Consider the following 20,092-nt stretch of genomic DNA (forward strand, 5'->3'; position numbering starts at 1 on the left):
CTACAGCAGCACCCTGCCTTCCTAAATAACAGCAGCAGCTGCTCCACAGAAATCCCAGATCCTCTATTTGTGGCAGCAGAGATGTCTCTAGGATGGTGTTTATCAATGATGTCTTTCTTTTGTAATGTGACAGTGCTAATTCAAGTACAATAAAGCCCAGAAGGGTCTCTTTTCTCAAAGTGATGCCCTCAATTATAAATTCTCAGCAGAAATAACCGATATGTAAGAAATTGTCTCTTAATTACATAATATTCATATTACGCTTAATATAGTTATTTCCTTACAAAGTGAAGATCTGAAGGTATGTGAACTAAGCGTAATAATTATTTATGCCAGCAGCGAGTATCCTTGTTTCTTTCACCAATTTTCTTTCTGGATCCCAAGGAACAGGATTATTCACTCACTCTGAGCGTATAAAGATGCTTGGGAGCTTTTTAGGAACTGTGGTCTCAACTTTGTATTGGTTGAGCACAATAGTTGGTGGGGCCAGGACAGCGGGAGCAGGCACCCTGGCAATATAAGTTTATGTCTGCACAGCACTTTGCTGGCAAACTCCAGCTCAATCACCCTAGCCATACATCTCCTTGGGAGTGCTCACCCCGTTCTGCCTGGTGCAAAGTGTACCTGGTGCTGCTGCCCAACGTCTGGGAAATAGGGACAGCCCCAGGCAGAGCTTCTTCCTTCTGCAAAATGCAGTACAGATCAACTCTAACTGAATTCTGATTCAACTCTAAGTGAATTCTGATTGAACCTCAACATGAAGTAAGGTTTTGTTGTAAATGGCATAGCATGTGCATTTACAGTGAAAGAGTAAAGAAGCTAAATCTTGAAGCAAGACAAGAGGCAAGAAGTAGATACGATGACAGGGCAGCACAGTGGATCACTGTGATAACTGTAGTTGTTATAGTTTGTGATTATAGATTACAATAGAAACATGTAGCATGCTATTTCCTTAAAACTCTTCTTTATAAGGCAAGAGGGAGCTGATCATTATGTGTGAACAGTGCCACGTTCTTGTGTCGCCCAGCAGCAGAAGGGATTAAATCTGTGATTGATGAATCTTCATCAGTGTGCCTCTACTGCTCTTCTGAGATAAAGATAAGGCCTACCTGTGTTAATCTAATCTACTTCATGATGTAGACGTCAAAGCCGTAGCAGCCTGGTTTGCTTCTGTGCAATATCCAGCTAAAGCTGGAGTGCAACAGAAATGCACTCCAGAATGAATGGAAAACAGAATGCAACATTGCGTGGGTATTGGCGTAATATGCAGAAATTAAAAATAAAAGCATATGGTCTAGTTTTTCCAAAAGGCCATAAGAGTCATCCTATAAATTACCTGAATAACAGTTCTGAAACTAGTGATATTTTCTTTCAAAAGTGACTTTTCTTTCTTTTTAGGTTTTCTTTTCTGATAAGTCCTAAACTCTGATACCCATGGATGCTGCAGAGTTCCGCAAGAGAGGGAAGGAGATGGTGGACTATGTTGCAGATTACCTGGAGAAGATAGATAAAAGACAGGTCTTCCCAGATGTGGAGCCAGGATATCTGAGGCCCCTCATTCCGGACTGTGCACCCCAGGATCCTGAGAGCTTTGAGGATGTCTTTAAAGACATTGAGAAGATCATTATGCCAGGGGTAAGGAAAATGTTTCTGTAATGCAATATTCATTACTGCATCTAGGTATTCAAAGACTTTCAGGAAAGTGTGGGTGAAGGCTGTGCAGACTTCATGAACAGAAACACCCACATTGATTAGCTTTTAAAAGGGAGGTGTCTGATGTATGTCCATAGTTAAATGTGTTCCAACGCTTTACACAACTAATGTTTTCTGTTCTTGCTAGAAATAATCAAATGATTCTTTTGCCTGATGTAAGGCTTGCTTTTGGAAATAATCCCTTTTCCTCTCTTGAATCAGTTAAGGCAGAGCTTCCCAACTTTCAATTTCATGTGATATATTTGCTACTTGCAAAGCACATTAAATATTTTATAAAATGGGATTTTTATTTGTCTGCTGTTCATAAAGAGTTCCTTCAAGCTGATCCTTAAATGTTAAAATTGTCTTATGAGACTTCTTTTTATTAGAGTTGACTAGAAAGGATTCTCCCCAGTACTTTTTATGTTGACTTATTCTCCTAAATGTTGACTTCTTCTAGTACACTTTAAGGCAGATGGCCACTACCTAAATATTAGTCTTTGGATAGATCAGTGTTGAACAGACAGTGCAAAACAAAGCGTCTGGCATTTGCTCAGTTCTGAATTTTTCTTCTTGTTTTACCACTGACGATATACCTTTTTTATTTTAAATATATGCTTGCCTCCTAAGGACTCTAAGTAGCTTGAAGATGGCTGGACGATTAATAGATGCTAATAAAGAATCCCTCCTTTGGATCCCTGCAATAACCATTTTGGATTGCTTCTCTGGATGTAGATAGCTGATACGATTGCTATGTGACTAAACATGGAATCATTGCTCTGCAAATGTGTTTAGTCAGTGTACTGTAATACCAATTCCCTTTCATTGACCAATGTAAATATTTGATATTTGATATGTTTTTATCTTGTTTCTCTTGGAGCCAACCCTGCTGTCCTTTCACAGGCAAAAGCTCCACTAAAGTCAATGGAAATCACTCCACTCTTCCCAAAGATTTGTGGAGGAAATCTTAAATCCAACAGAATTAAATCAGTGCAGATTTGATAAGAGAATTATGGCCAACATATGTAAATACTTTGCTGCTCATGGATATGATTGTTGTTATAACATTTTAAAGACAGTTTATACCAAATGTTCATGCTAAATGATAATAAAGTAGTTAGATCCTGAAATATGTTTAGTTTTGAAAGCCTTTTTTTCTTTTTCACTAGAGGAAAATACTAACCATTCTCTTCTCTGTGAAGTAGAACAGAAAACACTTTGCTTCGAACCTATCACAATAACTTGAGAACATTCAATAAAATAATACCAAATTAAAAAATAAGAGATGAATCATTTGAGAATAGAAAGTGAGGCATTGAATTCCAATTATGTCATCAACATGTCATGTTCCCTCTTACCTAAATTGTTTTTTGCAAATAAATAGCAAATAAATTGACTTAGTACAAGTAATACATTCTGAAGAAAAAAAAAATGTTCTATCCAAAACTTTACTCTGGTATGAAATGTTGGTATTTGTGACACCATGAGCATGAGTACATAAATCCTAGTTCAGTAACTATGATTCTGCCTGTGTTTATATTAAGTATCGAAGTCTCACATGAGCACAGAATCACAGAGTCATAGGGTAGCTGAGGATGGGAGATCATTTAGTCCCCGCCCTTGTCCAATGCAGGGTCAGTTAGAGAGCACCATGACCAGTTAAGTGTTGAACATCTCCAGGGATGAAGCCTTCACAACCACTCTGTTGTCCTGTTCCAAAGTTTCACCACCCTCACAGTAAAAAAATAAAATAAATTATGTTTAAGTGGAATTTTCTGTATTTCAATTTGTACCCATTTCCTTTTGTCTTGTCACTGGATACCACTGAGAAGAATGTGGCTTCATCTTTTTTACCCTCCCATGATGCATTTATACGCTTTGACAAGATCCCTACTGAGCTTTCTCCAAGCTGAACAATCACAGCTCTCTCAGCTTCTTGTCATATGAGTGATGCTCCAATCCATGAATCATCTTCATGTCCCTTCGCTGGACTCAATTCAGTATGTTCATGTCTTTCTTGTATTGGAGACCCCAGCACCAGACAAAAACTGCCGATGTGGCCTCACCAGTGCTGAGTAGAGGGGAAGGATCACCTCTCTTGACCCTCTGGCAACAGCTTTCCTAACGTGGCCCAGGGTGCTGTTAGCCTATTTTGGCTGTATATAATAACTGGCTATACATAATAACCTTAGCAGGGTTTCTGGCGGTTTCTGTCTGCCCTTCTGCATATACTGCTGCACAAACTGCTGCATCTGGTGGCTGCCTCCGTTAGCTGTGTCCACAGAAGCCAAAGTGTGAAAATGATGGAACTGTAAAAACATACAGAGGCAGGGAGTATAAGAAGAATGTAGGATAGGAAGAACTGTTAACATTTGTTTTAGACACCTTTAAAACTATTTGTAATTGATTTTAGGGGCTTCTGAAATGGGCTGTAGGGACAGTCTATCCCCATTATATTTTCCCTTCATCTTCTTCCCATGCTTTTCCTGACAAGATTAACAACTGTAAGTACACCTAGTGTTTTTAGCTGTAGTGCTCTTCTAATATTTTATTCAGGAATGTCATATTTCCAGTTTATAAATGAGGAATGGGGCATCTTCAGAGAGAATAAGTAATATGACAGAGGTTGTAAAATCTCACATTGCTCATAAGCTATCAGTCCCACAAGTGATTCTTGTTTCTTCTTGACACCTCTGCTGTGTTCAGATATTTGCTACTGTTTGATGGCTGAAAAGGTGAACATGGTATTCCATCAGATGACCAAAGATCAATCAATTGTGAAAAGCAATAACGATGTGTCCATTGCTGTCTTTACCCAAAAGGAGAATAAGCATTCTTGAGAGGTGAAATTCTTTATGAAGACTTCTTGTGAAATTGGATGTAGACCCTGAAAGAGCAGTCCACTAAATGGTAATGAACATAAAGGTGCTAAGTTTCTTATATTAACACACGGACTGAGGAAACAACTGCTGGACTCTGATCTCCACAGCAGGAAGCCAAGGTGGAAGGGATCTGGATACAAAGATATCAGTGAGAGCACATTTCTCTCTGAGACTAGCTTTTTTTCTCTGCAAATAGATCTCCTTCTTTTTTAGAGGCAAAAATGGTCAAGTTTAGTTTTGACTGCAAGTGGTACCAAAGACACTAATTTGCCCCCCTCTGGATCCATTAATCTATGAACTTTCGGTTGAAGCATCTACCCCTTCTATGTGGTAAGGGAACTATCTTGTTCAGACTAAGCAAGCCACGGAAAAAAAGCATCCTTAGATGAGATCTGGGAAATAAAATGTGTTCAAGAAGCATTACAGTGGTAATTCTGAGCCCAAGACACTTATGTATCAGTGTTTATCAGCAGAGGGATGAACAAACAAGCATCAATTATGTCACACTATTTGCAATATTTGATTCTGTCTCTTCCAACATGGCAAAAGAAATGAATTTTACAGCTGATTCACATGAAGGGGGGAGGAGAGGCAGAAGGAGAGGAAGAACCACAGCTGCACTGGCTCTAGGGCTTTTGACTTTTTCACTTTATGTGAGTGGTACAACTGGAATCTGCTGTGTTTCATCAAACAAATGGCTCCCAGCAAGTAGGCAGTTTAACTTGATTAACCCAAGATGAATGTTACAAGTCTTACAGATCACAGAGGATTATAGCTGGGGAGATGAACAGCGGCAGCCCTGGCTTGTTATGGATGTCAGTGAAAGTCTGTGCATGTGGGTCCTATCAGGAGCTGCTGTATATTGGGTATTTTTAATCTGGTTATTGTTTTGCTGTTAATAACCAAGTCCCACACCATTTTTTTTTCTGATTTGTGAAAGGTGACTGCCACAAGTCCCCTAAACCTTCGTTACAGCAAAGATCCTGGCTGTATATAAGACAGATAGTCAAAAATATTCAGATTGGCTTGTCTTTGGATACATGATTTGAGAAGGTTTGGATGAGTGAAATCAAATATATAGCATGTATGTTGCTAATTTAAATAACAGAAAATGGTAGTGGGTAGGAGCTGGTTTCATGTGAAAGGGTAGAGACATCTGAAATATTATGTATGCTATACTGCAGTAGAGAAAGTGATATCTGTTTCATTATCTATATAAAAATTAATTATATATATATAAATGAATTACATATATATATATATACACATAAATATTTCATTTTATATATGTATATATATATAAGGGGTATTTCAGCCCACAGAACAGTGCAGTGCAGTTATCCCTGAGTTAGCTCCAGAAACCTTATCACAGAGTACAAGAGAGGGGAGTGTGAAAGGTAAAAATTTGTCTGAGGTGGGAATGCAGAAGGAAACCATAAAGCTCAAGCAAGCTCTTAACTATCCTCCAGCTGTAACAGAAGAACTCCAGTATCAAAAAAAAAAAAAAACCAAAAAAAAAAAACCAGTGAAAAATGAGGCTAGCTTCAATAACTCAGCAGTCTCTGGATTTCTAGCCAAGGAAAAGCTTTCATACATTCTACTGAATTCTTGCTTATAATCCGCCTAGTCCTCTAGAAGCAAATCGTCTTAAATTTGCCTTTTATCTTGAATATGAAAGCTGTTTTCATCAAACATATTGTATCATGCTATTTCCACTGAGCGTTACAGTGTGGCAGTGCATTTCCTGTTTTCAAATTTTATTAGACTGGAGTTGTGGAGCACTATCAAGTATCTCACAAATTCTTAAAAATTGCTTAGATGTTACATGAAGTAATTCTTAATATGGCTGTTGCAAAGCAATTCACTAGATTTTGTGCAGTTATTGTGGTGTTCTTACATTAATATGTACAAATTGGCATTGTACATAAATCATAATCTGTTATCGGAAGATGATAGTGTAACTTTCTGCAGAAAGTATTGGATACTGGAATGGATTCTTTCACTTTGGAAGGAGGGTCTATTTAGCTAGATTTGGTGCATGAATTTTATCAAATAACACCACAGCATGGGCAAGAGAGTTCTGTGGACCTCTGCTACACTAAAAACACCCTTGCTAAGTCTGTTGTGTCACAGAAATCGAAGAACAAAATACCCTGGAGGGTCCCTGAAAACAGAGGATTAAGAACGTCACCCTGAACAGAAATTCACACTGCCACTGCCCATGCAGTCCTTATCTTCTAGGCAGACAAGTGGAGAGTTCTAATTTGGGGATTGTTGGGAGGTGGGGACAAGAACTAAGTTCAGTTGAATATTTTCTTTCTAATTTGAGTAAAAGGGAGATCAAAACAAAACAAAAAAAGCTAAGCTTTTCTAAAAAATATGATACTGTGTTACAGCCAGCCTACATCAGTAGGGAACTGATGACTGGTCCCAGCCTCCAATCCTTTTTCTGATTTTGTGATAATTTGTTTCTCCTTCCTGCATTATTTAAAAACAACTATTTTTCCCTTATTACAGGTGACTCACTGGCACAGTCCATACTTCTTTGCCTATTTCCCTTCAGCCAGCTCCTTCCCAGCTCTTCTTGCAGACATATTATGTGGTGGAATAGGATGCGTGGGCTTCTCTTGGGTAAGTTTATCAGGGTATTATGATTTTAAGCATTTCAGTAACATTCTTCAATGAAATCATTGATTAATAGCAGTGAAGTCACAGTACTAGTTTTATTGGTAAGTTTCCTTGACTAATTAAGTGTTTTCATTTAGATGCTCTGAATGGTTCCAGTAGTAAAAGGCTATTTTCCTCTTGTCCCTGAAAAATCAACAAACTAGTAGTAGCAGTACAAGTTTACTGGTAACTCATTAAATAGTATGACTCTGTTGCCTATCACCTGGTGGTGTTATTTAATGTGTCATCAGGATGAATGGTGAACTATGTTTAAAAAACCACATTCATATCAGATGGGCTCTTCTCAGAAAGGGTTGGTACTGGATGTGGGAAAAAAAAAAAACAACAGTTAAGATGTAAATCCTAGTTTTGACATTTGACAGTCATGGTTCTATGTGAGGTCCAGTCTGACATTCCTAAATAAGTATTAGGAACACTATGCACAAAGTGGCCTTCAGGTCTCTAACTTGATGGAACTAGTCTCTTTCTCTGTAGTCTAAAGACAGAGGGAGAAAGAGAGAGACTTGTTCTGGTGGATTCTATTTCTCTTCGTGCCCTCATGAGGTTATTCCCTCTTTTCTGTTTTTCAATGCAGGCTGCAAGTCCAGCATGCACAGAGCTGGAGACTGTCATGCTGGATTGGCTAGGGAAGATGATTAATTTGCCTGAAGAATTTTTAGCTGGGAAAGATGGACAAGGTGGAGGAGTCATTCAGGTAATAGCGGACATGAAAAAAGAATACAGGTAAAATATGTGGTCCTTATGATTTTGTAAAACCTTCATACCAATGAAGGTTTTACACTAATAAAGGAAAGATTTTTTTTTCTGCCACCTGGCTTCCTTTCAAGTTTTCCAAAAGACTGATCCACTGTGAGAATGATGATAGGTGAGTAGGAACATTCATGAAAGTAATGAACAAAACAAAGCTCTCAGATTCTCTTCTCCATGAAAAATTGTTAGTAGCTCAATTTAACAGCACAATATGTGCTTAAAATTCAAATAATGATGTTGAAAAATCACATAAGATTGAACTTTAATTTTTTGATAAGGTGAAGTGAACACTGGGAAGGTTAGTAGCAATGTGCAGTAAAAATGCTTGAAAATAATTATAATAAACAACAACAACAACAAAACCCTTCACAACTAGAAATATACCTGAGGATTATGCATAGACCACCATGAAAAGGAGTTACAAAGTCTTCCATGAAGATCATGTTAAACATATTTAAGTATTTGCTTCACTCAGGTTCCAAAACAGCCTTCCTTTCTTCTTCTTCTTCTTTTATTTATTTATTTTTTTTGTTTAAGAAAAGTGTCAGAGATTAAGCAATGGAGAAGAATATAGCAGAGAATCTACTATATGTAGAAATAACATACTAAAAAAAATCTATAAATCTTTTTCAAATAAGTTGACATGATTTTAAGAAGTTTTCCTTATATAATAAAGTAAAATATTGGAAAGTTAGAATAAAATGAAGATGCTTAAAATTTGAGCCTAAAGGGTTCTGTCATTAGATACTGCATTGTAGCCTGAAAATTATATTATCTTAAAAAAACAAAACAAAACCACTTTTGGAAAGATGACTGCTTAATGAAAGCCTACAATGTCTGAACAGACTATCTGTACGATAATGAATATATTGTCAATGGACAAACTTGCATGTATAGTAAAGCTAGTGTATTTGTCAGCCTTGGCTTGCTCCTCTAGTGCATGGTATTTCTACAAATGAACAGACTTTGGTCACTCTATTCATCTAATTAAAATAGATATTTTCTGTGGTAAGGGTTGAATTTTAAATAGTTTTTCTGTGCTCCTTTGATAATCTCTGAAGCCTTGTGATTGGAGATGAGGGCACAATCTGTTTTATCCCAAGATAGGCTTCTAAAATACATCTGAACTTCATGCTAAAAGTGGAGGCTTCTTTCTTTTATCTCAGCTGCAAATGCCTACAGCATATTTCAATAAATTCTGCCTAACACCTTTCCAGGCAAGTATGAGTTTAACTCGACTGCTCTAATTCTCCTAGGTGGACCTGCACCTACACCAGTGTGTCTGCAGAGTAACTCTTTACTCATCCTGCTTGCTCCATTAGGACCTTTTTCGTTACAGTTACAAGGGAGGGGGCTATGTTCAAGAAACCCAGCTTTCGTCATGCATCTCTGGTATTTATTTTGTACCAGTGAAAGCAAGCAATTATGCCTGATGGTTATCAGGAGGAAATACTGCCCTTCCAGGCTGACAGTGCTGGATTGCCCATAATTTTCATCAGATACCAATCAGTTTCAAGAATCGAAAGTATGCTCTGTGTTCCTGCTTATGATGAAGTCATTTGTGCTGCATATCTTCTTGTCTTGCTCTTGAAACAATAATGATATAAATAAGAGAGCATGAGGCAAAAGCAACATGAGCGTGTGAAAGTGCCAGTCATTCCCTTGGTAAATACCAAGTAATTATTGTAGTATTGGGTAAAACGGAGCCTGTGAAAATTAGCTCTTAATTACATCTGAAAGTCTATGTCAATATGAAGCACTTTGTTGTTGTGAGCAGGATGACACTTGAAAATGGCAGAAGATGAAAGAAAATTTCAGTTCAGAGCTCTGGTGGACATGAACATCAGCTCTTACTGATATTTTTTCCGCCTCTTGAGCCTGCTTGCCATGGCAACCTTTGTTTGCCTGCGGTAAAAGGAAAGGTATCATCATCCTTCACTTAATGCAGAATACAGCATTCAAGAGGAGACAAAAACAGCTTTTAAAAATGAGAAAGCAACTTTCTTCCTGAAGCTTGTCTGAACATAGCACACATATCCTGCTGTTCATTCTAGATAAACTGCTGAAAAGTGTACATACTTTGAATTTTAAAGAGTTTTCTTTAAACTGCAAAGAAAAAGTATTTTAAGAGTGAAACAAAATTAGACTCAGCCTATCTTTGGTCTGGCAAGAAACACTCCGGATTTATCTTTCTTGTCAGTAAGCCGAGGACTTCAAGAACCAAGGGATTTTTTCCTCAAAATTATTTAGTGAAAGAATGGTGCCAAATGAATAAAATGACCTTACAAACCATGTTTTGCAAACACTGTTATTCAAAAAAGGTGACTAATGGAAACTGAGGCAGAGTAAAGAAACCTCTATCTATCATGAGACACCCAAATGCATTTCCAGGTGCCTTTAGGCTATATTCCAGCTTTGCTATCTGGAGGCAAGATTCAGCTGCACGGCAGGCCCTTTCCTGTTCAGCCTTGCTTCCCTGTAATGAAATTCATGCAAGAACTGTTGTATTTGCTGATTAGGCACCAGCCTGGATGAACAACAGCCAGGATGCCAGAACGTCTTGTGGCACTCCTCAGGAGAAGACTGAGACTGTACTTGAGCCCCCTCAGCCAGGCAGTCTGCAGAATAGTGGAGGCTTAAATGTCCAGGTCTCAAATTAATGCCTTCACCTTTTGAATTTCCTACAGCCATTTTCTTGGATGTATCTGTTCACATTTCTTAAACATATATATTCCTTATATGTTTTGGAAAGACACTAACAGTTTTACAAGGCCTTTACGTTTCCAAAAACAAAGAAAAAAATATATAAAGCCATTTCCTTTGCATATACTTGAAAGATTTTCAAGTGTCCCCTTAAATAAGTATTATAATAACAGTAACAGTATTTTTTTCACATATATTAAATGCAGGGGTGCTAGAGTGACCTTTACTGTGAAGAACTTAGGTTTAGAAAGGTTGCTTTGAGTGACTTGTCTGGTACAAGATGGAATTAGGCTAAAGCCTGCACACAGGTTTCATGTTGCTCAACCTCATTACGCAGACATACAACTTACCTGAAAAACTGTATGAACACCACAAGAAGTTGCAGCAGTTTGCAAAAATGAGAAGTATTCTCATCTACTGAATTGCTGGAAAGGGTATTTTGGGCAGCATAGTCTGATTAGATAGGCCCATTATGATGGTCTTCTGGTAATGCAGTGTTCTTTAGGAGTTTATTTATGGCTTGTAAGAGAACAAAACAAAATGTGCACATACAAAAACAAACAAGCAAACAAAAACCAACCAGCGTCTCAGCAAACAGATGATGTTCTTGACTAAAATATTCTTCATACCTCCTTGATATCTTAATCTTCAGAAAACTGGCCACCAAGGACCTGAGTTGTCATAATCTAGCTCACAGCTCTTTCTTATCTAATAGCGTGCTGAGCATGGCAGGAACAGTTTTGGTAACAAAGATCTGATGACAGAAATTTCTCATCAGGAAGCTTACACTATGTGAGATTCATCCCTCACTTTGTCAGCTAAACACTGAACACACAACAAGGCACCTTTAGGGAAGCTATTCACCTCATGCCAGGCTTTTGTCTAAATCAGAATTATTGCTTTCTGGATAAACCTCATCTCTCTCTGTACTAGGGCACACTTAACAATTAGGCTATCTGAGATATCTAGCTTTTTAGTTGGCTTAAGTAAGATAAAATCACATTTTGAAAGTTCTTCATGTGTAAGGTGGCATGGCAATGCATTTAATAAATGTTTAGGGGCTGTCATTTTTCCTGTTTACTCCATTCAATTACAGCTGGATTGAGGGCTTACTCACTGTTGAGATGTTGACGTATAAAAGGCAGCTCTGTCTCTAATGAATAGCTCAGCTAACTTCAGTGTTAATTAGAAGAAAGTCTAAGTTCACTGGGCTCATCCTCTTGTATGAAATCTGTAGAATCAGGCCCATCTCCAGGGTAGAAATAAGACTTCCTAAACATTTAATCGTTTTTTTTGTAATTAGTGTGTGTACACAGGTCTTCAGTAGAGGGAGGGTAGAATTTTGGTACAGAATAAGAAACATCACTCCAAAACCAGCTTGTTGACTGGGGATATTTCTGAGACATTAACAGAAGCAACTGTATTCATTGCAGGGATACGTGCTTGGCAGATGAAGGCTGACGTGACAATTGCTCAACTTCGAAAGTACCTAAAAACTCTCTCTTGCATATGGACACCCAAAAGCATTGACATTTATGAACATGTGCTTACAAAATGTTTCTTGGAGTTTAAAAGAGCAGTTTAAAGCACGTTTCATCTGCCTGTTCTAGAGAAAAATAGACAAAATAACTTGTGGAAACTTGTATTCTCCCATGAAATTTACGGAACAGTTAATAAAAATTTCCCCCTTTATTGTCACAAAGTATCCAATACACAATTTAAACTCCTTATGTTTTGTTAGTCACAGTGCAATTCAGAAATACCAGGTGACTGTTCCTTTAATCTGTGTTTTCGATGAAGGGAAAGTATATTAACTAATACTTTGAAAACCAGTCAGCTATATTGAATCACTTTTTCTGTGCTTTTTTTCTCTTTTGACCACAATAATTGACTTGCTCGGGGTAACTCTAAATATTAAATAAGCTATGCAGTTACGCACGTTGCCTGACAGAAATAAATGTTGTCAGTCAGATTCTAATTGAAGTTAAATGTGTGGAAATCCAGAATAACAGAAATCAACAGTTACTCTGCCATTGCTACCAGTTAATAGATGATCAATGTCTGATTCTTGAGAGTCTTTTTACATGCCTTTAAACCTGTGAGTCCTGCTTTCTAGCACTGATTGCAAGGTTGGTGCCTAAATCGAACATGCATAGAAATTACAGAGAGCAGACAAACAGAGGCATTAGGGAAACCAAGACAAAAGTCAAACAGAGTTTCCTCCCTTGCTGTCACACATACTCTTAGGAAGCATGAGATTCCGCAGTTTCTCAAGTGCAGTTTCTGTTACCAACTTTGCAAATTCATACACAAAAAAAAATCGTATCTTTCGTTTGGAATGTCTTACTTTTGAACTTTCCTTTAATTTGTCCCACAGGGAAGTGCAAGCGAGGCCACCCTGATTTCACTGCTTGCTGCAAGAACAAAAACTATTAGGCGGGTGCAGTCAGAAAACCCTGAGCTAACTGAGGCAGACATCATGGGCAGGCTAGTGGCCTATGCTTCTGATCAGGTGAGTACCTCTCAAAAACACGGACCTGGACACATAGTGTCTATACTTATAAACTTCATCCATCTCAATAGTCAAATGAATTAATGTACAATCTCTTTGGATAGGAGACTAATTGGTTTCGCTTGTTCAAATTTTATTGTACAGCATAAGTGGGCTGGAATCTCATCTGTGCTACCATAATACAAATAGTAACTATCTGGAGGTCAGTGTCACATAAGTATTCCTTCTCTGAAAAAAAAAAAAAAAATACCTCATTTGAAGTAAATAAAGATATTTGAGTAAGGTGTTAATTTCAGTTGTGTTGAGTAACTCTAGACAATCTTTTGTCACATCTAGGCTTGTGTGTCCATGTGTGCGCGCATTATTTTCCTCTTAAGTGAATACTTGCAAACACACAAATATACATCCTCCCCCATATGCATGCATGGGTGCAGGCGTTTGCACACCGACAATCCTACTGCATGAATATAAAGCAAATTTGTCATAGTACTTGAAGAAGCCCAAAATCTCCATGTATCAATCCAGCTGAGAAATCTTCTAAGAAAACAGAATATGTAATCCTTGATTTCTGTGAGTGCTATTTAGCAGACTGAATTAAGCTAAATTCTCAGCAGGCCAGGGCTGTGAGAGGCTTTTACTACTAATGAAAGCAAATTTCAGTCTTGTGAGTTCTGCTGCTCCTATCTTTCTAAAACTCTAATCCTACTGAAGGGCCAAGCAGTGTTGCTTCTCTCAATAGCTGTGACATTTTCTTATCTAAATGTCAATGAGATAGAAGGAAAAGTCTTAGCACTTGATGTTTAATTCAAAGTAATATCTGATTATATAAAATAAAATGACTGGGTTTTAGGTTTGCCTCATTTTACTACTAAGTGTATGTTATAAAGCAATGGAAAGCAATTTAAGAGTGCATTTTCACTTTGCTGGTGAGAAAAGGGACTACAGTTGTAAGGTGAGAGCCATCGGGACAAGAATATATGAGGAAAGATAACTGTTTTCACAGGACACAAAGGATTTTTGTTCTTTTTTTTTTTGTCTGGAGTGCAAAGGTCTGTGTTCTGCAGATCACCAGTCCCAGGGCTCAAACTCTAACCCCGTAATGCACAAAGCCTGTTACTTGTTTTCATTTTTTTGCCCCATGTAAATGTCTGACCTGAAATGAGAACTGACAGGCCTCCATGCCTGCTGAAGGTCAGGGGATCTTATGTTTACCGAAGGATTTGCCTTAAGATATTGTTGATCTTTCAAAGCAGATTGTTGCAGAGCTCGCCAGTCCTTCTCCATTAAGAACAGACCTGCGTGACTCATAGGCAATAATCCACAAAAGAAAGTAAGCCTAAGCCATGCTGTGGCAGAGAAAACTGTGCACCAACAGGGCAAAACAGTGTAAGAGTGTTCTAGGAAGGAAGCAAAGAGCTAACCAGTAGGGAGGCCCAGAGCAGAAAGCTGCACTCAGATCTCACGTATCTTGGAAGATCATTTTAGCGTCTAGTTATTTCAGGAAAATCTTTTTCCCATTGAAATTGCCCTGCTTTGTGTTAATGAGTACAGAGCAGGACTGGCAACAAAGCTTTCCCCATTGACTACTTGAGGGTTTGGAGATGGGAAGTGCTGGGGCTGTGCTGGCTGAGGCACCTATTGTAAGGGCCACTGAATGTGAGACCTCAGAGCTGGGAGGAGCATCCAGCTACCCCGGCAGTGCTCACCCGACTGTTTGGGACCAGGACAGAAGTCAGGGTAGTTGTTTGATATTCTCAGATTTTCTCAGACCATTGTCTTCATCAACTTTTGTTTTGTTTTGTTTCTTCTGGCTACCTTAAGCAGCTGTCCACTCATTTCACCAGTTCCTGTTTGGTTCCTTGCTGTCCTTGAGGATGGTGGGAGATTCCTGAGTACTTTGCTGAGCACTAGGTCAGCAGCAGGTCCCTAAAAATTAGTAATCCAAAGGCATCTTGGTGTTTTTAACCTTAAAATTGTAAATGGCTATAGTTATCAAAGAGCTTTGTTACAATTTTGAAGACTTTAGGAAGCAATTCTTAGGTTCTGACTAGCTAAGAACTTCAGTGTATTGCTGTAGCTTACTTATTTACGATTCTTACCTTGTACAATTTGGTTATAAAATACTTCTTTCCATTGTATACTTGAATGAAGTATTGTATTGCTGTGGTAAACACATTGTGTTCCACTTGAAAGGCAGGCTCCATGTGTCTAGACTTCCAAGTTTTCTCAAGCTGGTGCCTAATTAGTTGACCGAAGTAGTTTAACGAGAGGCACTATTGAGGTACAAGTTAATAGTAAATCTACCTTTAAAATGTGTTCCATGGATATGTTGAAGTTGAAAGGCAAATCTTTATCTTCATCTGGTCTTGTTCAACCTATGTTTTGGGTTAATCTTCTCCATGATTACATGCTAATTAGAACAGAATTAGTAAGTGCTCTTGTACGCACTAGCAAGAATCAACAAGGATAACACGGAGATTATGAATGAGAGCAGTCAGAACATGACAAGGTGAAGAATTTTTCAAATTATTGATGATTAATGAAATGTCAGAAGGCGAAAGTTAAGGTAGCTTTGTTTGTTTGATTGATTTTTTGGTTTAGCCATGCCTTAAAAGAGTATTTTGTGGCTAAATATACCTTTTACTCTTAATACATTATTATTGTATTGTACTTCATATTTTAAAGAATTTCTTAGTAATTTATTTTTCTTTAATGAGTTGTTCTTTATGTTCTAAAAAAATATTATTTAAGGAGAATCCAAATAAAATGGGTTATAAGCAAAATAAATTAGTGAGAATAATCCTTAGTTACCTAAAAAAATAAATGAATGATTGAAACACAATTTATTTAGTAGGTAATCCAAAACAAAAGGATCATGCAAGACAATATCTTAGCCTATACTATACCATGTCCTATATCTTTTTATGGTTCGGTAAAGCTGTATGCCATAAAAATATGCTCTTGAGCAACTAAATTATTATCAGGCGGGATGATTATCTGCATAGTTTTTGGTTGATCTGGAGCCAAATCCTGAAGCTCATAATCAATTCTGCCTAATTGAAAGCAAGTTAATTAAAGCTCTCACTAAGGTTAATTGAATTCTTGTCTGAATGAGACCATGGCAATAGTTTTAAGAATACTTCAGGATTTCTGGTGGTGTATTTGTGTATGTAGTGTGTGTATATATATATATATATATATGTATATGTATATATATGTGCGCCCATCTGTCTATATGTCTATCTATATGAAACAAAGAGAGAGAGTCTTTAATAATATCTGTTACATACCAGCAACAGTTCCAGGGTCTCAAGTGTTGCTTTACTTTAAATAAATGATTTTTTTCTTCAAATTCAAGTGAACTTCTTACATTCCAATAAAAGGTGTCTGTCTTAAAACTTGCCAATTTCCTTGCAGGCTCATTCATCAGTGGAAAGGGCTGCATTAATCGGTGGTGTGAAGATTAAAAATGTTTCTTCAGATGATAAATTTACTGTTTGTGGTTCAGCCCTAAAGAAAGTTTTGGATGAAGACAAAGCTTCTGGTCTTATCCCGTTTTTTGTGAGTACTGGATTTTAATTAATCAGTGGATTTATTACTTCTCATAAACTGTTTTCGAGATGAGTAGATGATCTTATTCCTAACAGAGGGATTGATAGGCAGAATAGCCTATCAGTAGTTTCCATGAATGTTCTTCATACACGTGAACTTTGCTAGAGTCATTTCAAGTATTTATACATGCAGGAAAATAACTGTAATCAAAGGCATTCTTGAAATTTAAAAGGCACTTTGCAGGAGGAGCAACTCATTTGGCCAGCTGGTTACACTTGTGGGCAAAAATGATGTTTTAAAATGAGATGAAGTTATACTAGACAGTTGAATAAATGCAGGTGAATTTTGTATTTGCATCTAATCCTGCAACATTATAATCTCCCGGCACTTGAGTTCCAAACCACCTCTTCTGCAAAGGTACACCTTTATTTGTCACGTTCTAACTTACATGTAAAACAAATGTAGAGACACCTTTAAGGGATGGCATCTCAAACTTAATTTAAACAAAACAAACAAACAAACAAACAAACACTTTCCCATCCTTGCTACTTTAGCAGAGAAAGGAACCTCCTCAATGTACCCCAAATATCAGCAAGATCAGATGTTGTCAGACAGTTATTTGTGAGTATGTGACTTATCTCTAACAAGTCAGCTATAGCAAATCTGGCTGTGGCAGTGTGAGGTGTCATGCATTCTTTTTATCTGTCTGCTTTCCTTTCCAGAGATTCTTGCTTCCACAGTAGTCCAGCAAAAGCAAATTGTTTGTATCTCAGTAGCTAAAGCTCATAATCCCTCAAGTTTTGACACAGAACAGTCATAGATTGCTTACAATTACATAGTGTGGTTCTTCTATGATCAGTACCTGGTTAAAAAGAATATTTGCTATTCATCAGATCAACTCCTTCTGTCAGGTCAGAACAGCATCTTACAAATTTTACTTTTTTTTTTTGTGGAGTAACTAACTTCAGTTTTTGTTGTTGTTTGTTTGTTTGTTTGTTTCATACATCAGAAATGTTTTGCTCATTTCCAAGCATTATTCCTCTACAAAACTTGATATCTTGTTGTAGACCATGATCTGCATGGACTTATAAGTGGGTGCGATATGCTAGCAATAATATGTTTTTACTGGCCTTCCATTAAAGAAAAGCTCACATTAAAAAAAAAAAAAGAAAAAAGAAAAGAAAAAAACCTCTTAGAAACTGAGAACTTCAGAAATGTGATTTTTTAGAGTCAAAAATATGTTTTTTTTTTTTTTCCTCCAGAAAAGCCATGTCTGACAACAATTGTTCTTTTCTTTCATGTGGTAACATTTTGAAAAGTGCTAATGTGACTTAGATTTCTATGAACAGTTTCAGAAAAAAAAAAAAAAAGCAGATTAAGCTTGCTTACAGTCATGGATAAGTGCCAAATGGGACAAAGAAGCTTAAATTTCAGAAAGCCTTTTGAATATGTAATCTTTTACTCTTGTTATTACCCTTTAGTTTTATGTATTATGAGGATGAATAGAATGAAAAGTGTTTGTTAGATGTGCAGTATGCTGCAAGTTTCGAGGCTGTTTAGAATTGGCAAGTCTTTGGGATAACCAAGCACATCCCATCAATTGCTTTCTAATATCATAAGACTATGAATGAGAAACAAAGCATCTAAAGGGCTGCCCAAATGAACTTTCTGCTGCTCCTGTTGACGTGGAGATACGCCATAAGGTGTGTTTTATTTCTCTGTTACGTTACGCTAGCTCATATTTGATATAAGGTCCTACTTGTTTATCTTTCTGTTAATTTTAAAGAATTCCAAGTACAGCACTATATCCCATTTCCTTGCATTAACAAGAATGTTAATGTTTTCTCCTCATCTTTTGTCCATTAACAAAAAATACAGCTTGTCCCCCATAAATATTCATTCCTTATTAATCTTTCTATGCGTAGCAAGAGGAAATAAAAAATTCTGTTTTATGCATTCAGCAACACCTTTACAAAAGGTGATTTAACTGTTGTTTTTTTCTTCCTCTGTTTGCTTAGCTGTGCAAAACAGGCTTTCAAAGGCAGCACAGGCTCAGTCTGTGTTAATATGGCCTGTGCCAGGTCTTCCATTTATTTGTATACATAAAACATGTCAGCTTAGATTAAACTAGATCTCATTATCCTTATGGTTGGCCTCTTAACTCAAAAGGTGTGTTAATTCTCTGTCATGCTGAGCAGCAGTCCATGCACTGTATTAATGCTCCCTTTTCTGGCTTGCAGATTTCAAAAGCCTTTCCATTTCTTTTGTTCTTGAGTAATTTGGTGCTATTTTATTTTGTTCTGGTGACAAAGATATGCACATTGCCAAGGAAACACCTTACGCCACTTTATTCCTTGTCTCCATGTATTCACTGATCCTTCACTAAGGGGAGTGATTCAACATGAAAGCAAAAAGTTTAACAGAAGAAATTCTGCCCGAAGAGACTTGCAACAGCAGAGAGAAAATTTCTAATGAAGAGATCTTAGTTGTGCCCAAGCTGATGCACTCTCTCTTATCAGCAAAGTTTTGTAGGGGATTAAAGAGAAAATGCAAGCAAATTTTCGTGGTTTATATGCATGATCCTGCTCTTAAATTCAGTGAACAAACGAGGAGTCATTATACTGAAGTTGCTTGTAGAGGTGAGTGGAGAATCAGGGGTGCATTCGCTTGATGTGAAGGAGGTTCTATCATTACAGCAAGCTGGTCATTACAAGTTTGCTTTTCACATACTTAAGATTTGGTAATCATCCTTTTTTGTAGGGAGAAACTGTCTTTAAAAAGAGCCTTTGAATTCCTATAAATCATCTTTTAGCACTAGTAATGTGTATATCACTTTGTTGAGTGTAAACTGCTGCCAAAGAGTGTACCCAGACCTCTACTTGTATTTCTTTTTTTTTAATTTCAGACTTGTGTTATTATGTCTCTTTCAAAATACTTACGAAGAAATTGAACAGGGACATATTTTGATACAGTAGAGCAGGCAGACTGTGCAAGCAATGCACTTAACCATGTCAAGCGCTGAGGGGCCTAAGTTGTCATGATTTACTGAGGAACGATTTCCAAGTGTGGCTGATACTCAGCCCTTCATCAGGCCGCTAGTGAAGGGGGAGCATTAAAGCATGTGCTGAAGCCATGTTCATGTCATTAATTATAAACATTAACTAGAGGTTAAGCACGTGCTTAAACGCTTTTCTCCGTTGGGTCCTATGCTCCGAGTTTGAGGTAGGCCTCTACATAGGATGAGTGTTGATTGGGATGCCCGAATCTGGAGACCACTAAGTTATGTGTTACTGAATTCAGAAAGAGGGCCCGC

General features: G+C 37.5%; 1 protein-coding gene across 1 annotated transcript in view; it reads left to right on the forward strand.

Moving 5' to 3' along the window:
* The window catches only part of FIGNL1 (fidgetin like 1), a 79,890-nt gene that overhangs the window by 21,141 nt on the left and 38,657 nt on the right, over window positions 1-20,092 (forward strand). Inside the window, exons 2-6 of the mRNA XM_083827008.1 lie at window positions 1,399-1,635; window positions 7,092-7,205; window positions 7,837-7,956; window positions 13,093-13,227; window positions 16,645-16,788. Of these exons, the coding sequence (XP_083683134.1) occupies window positions 1,435-1,635; window positions 7,092-7,205; window positions 7,837-7,956; window positions 13,093-13,227; window positions 16,645-16,788 (714 nt within the window). The 5' untranslated portion in view covers window positions 1,399-1,434. The remainder of the gene's footprint in view (window positions 1-1,398; window positions 1,636-7,091; window positions 7,206-7,836; window positions 7,957-13,092; window positions 13,228-16,644; window positions 16,789-20,092) is intronic.

The sequence above is a fragment of the Anser anser genome (assembly GCF_964211835.1).
Source record: "Anser anser genome assembly, chromosome: 2".
Taxonomy (NCBI): Eukaryota; Metazoa; Chordata; class Aves; order Anseriformes; family Anatidae; genus Anser; species Anser anser.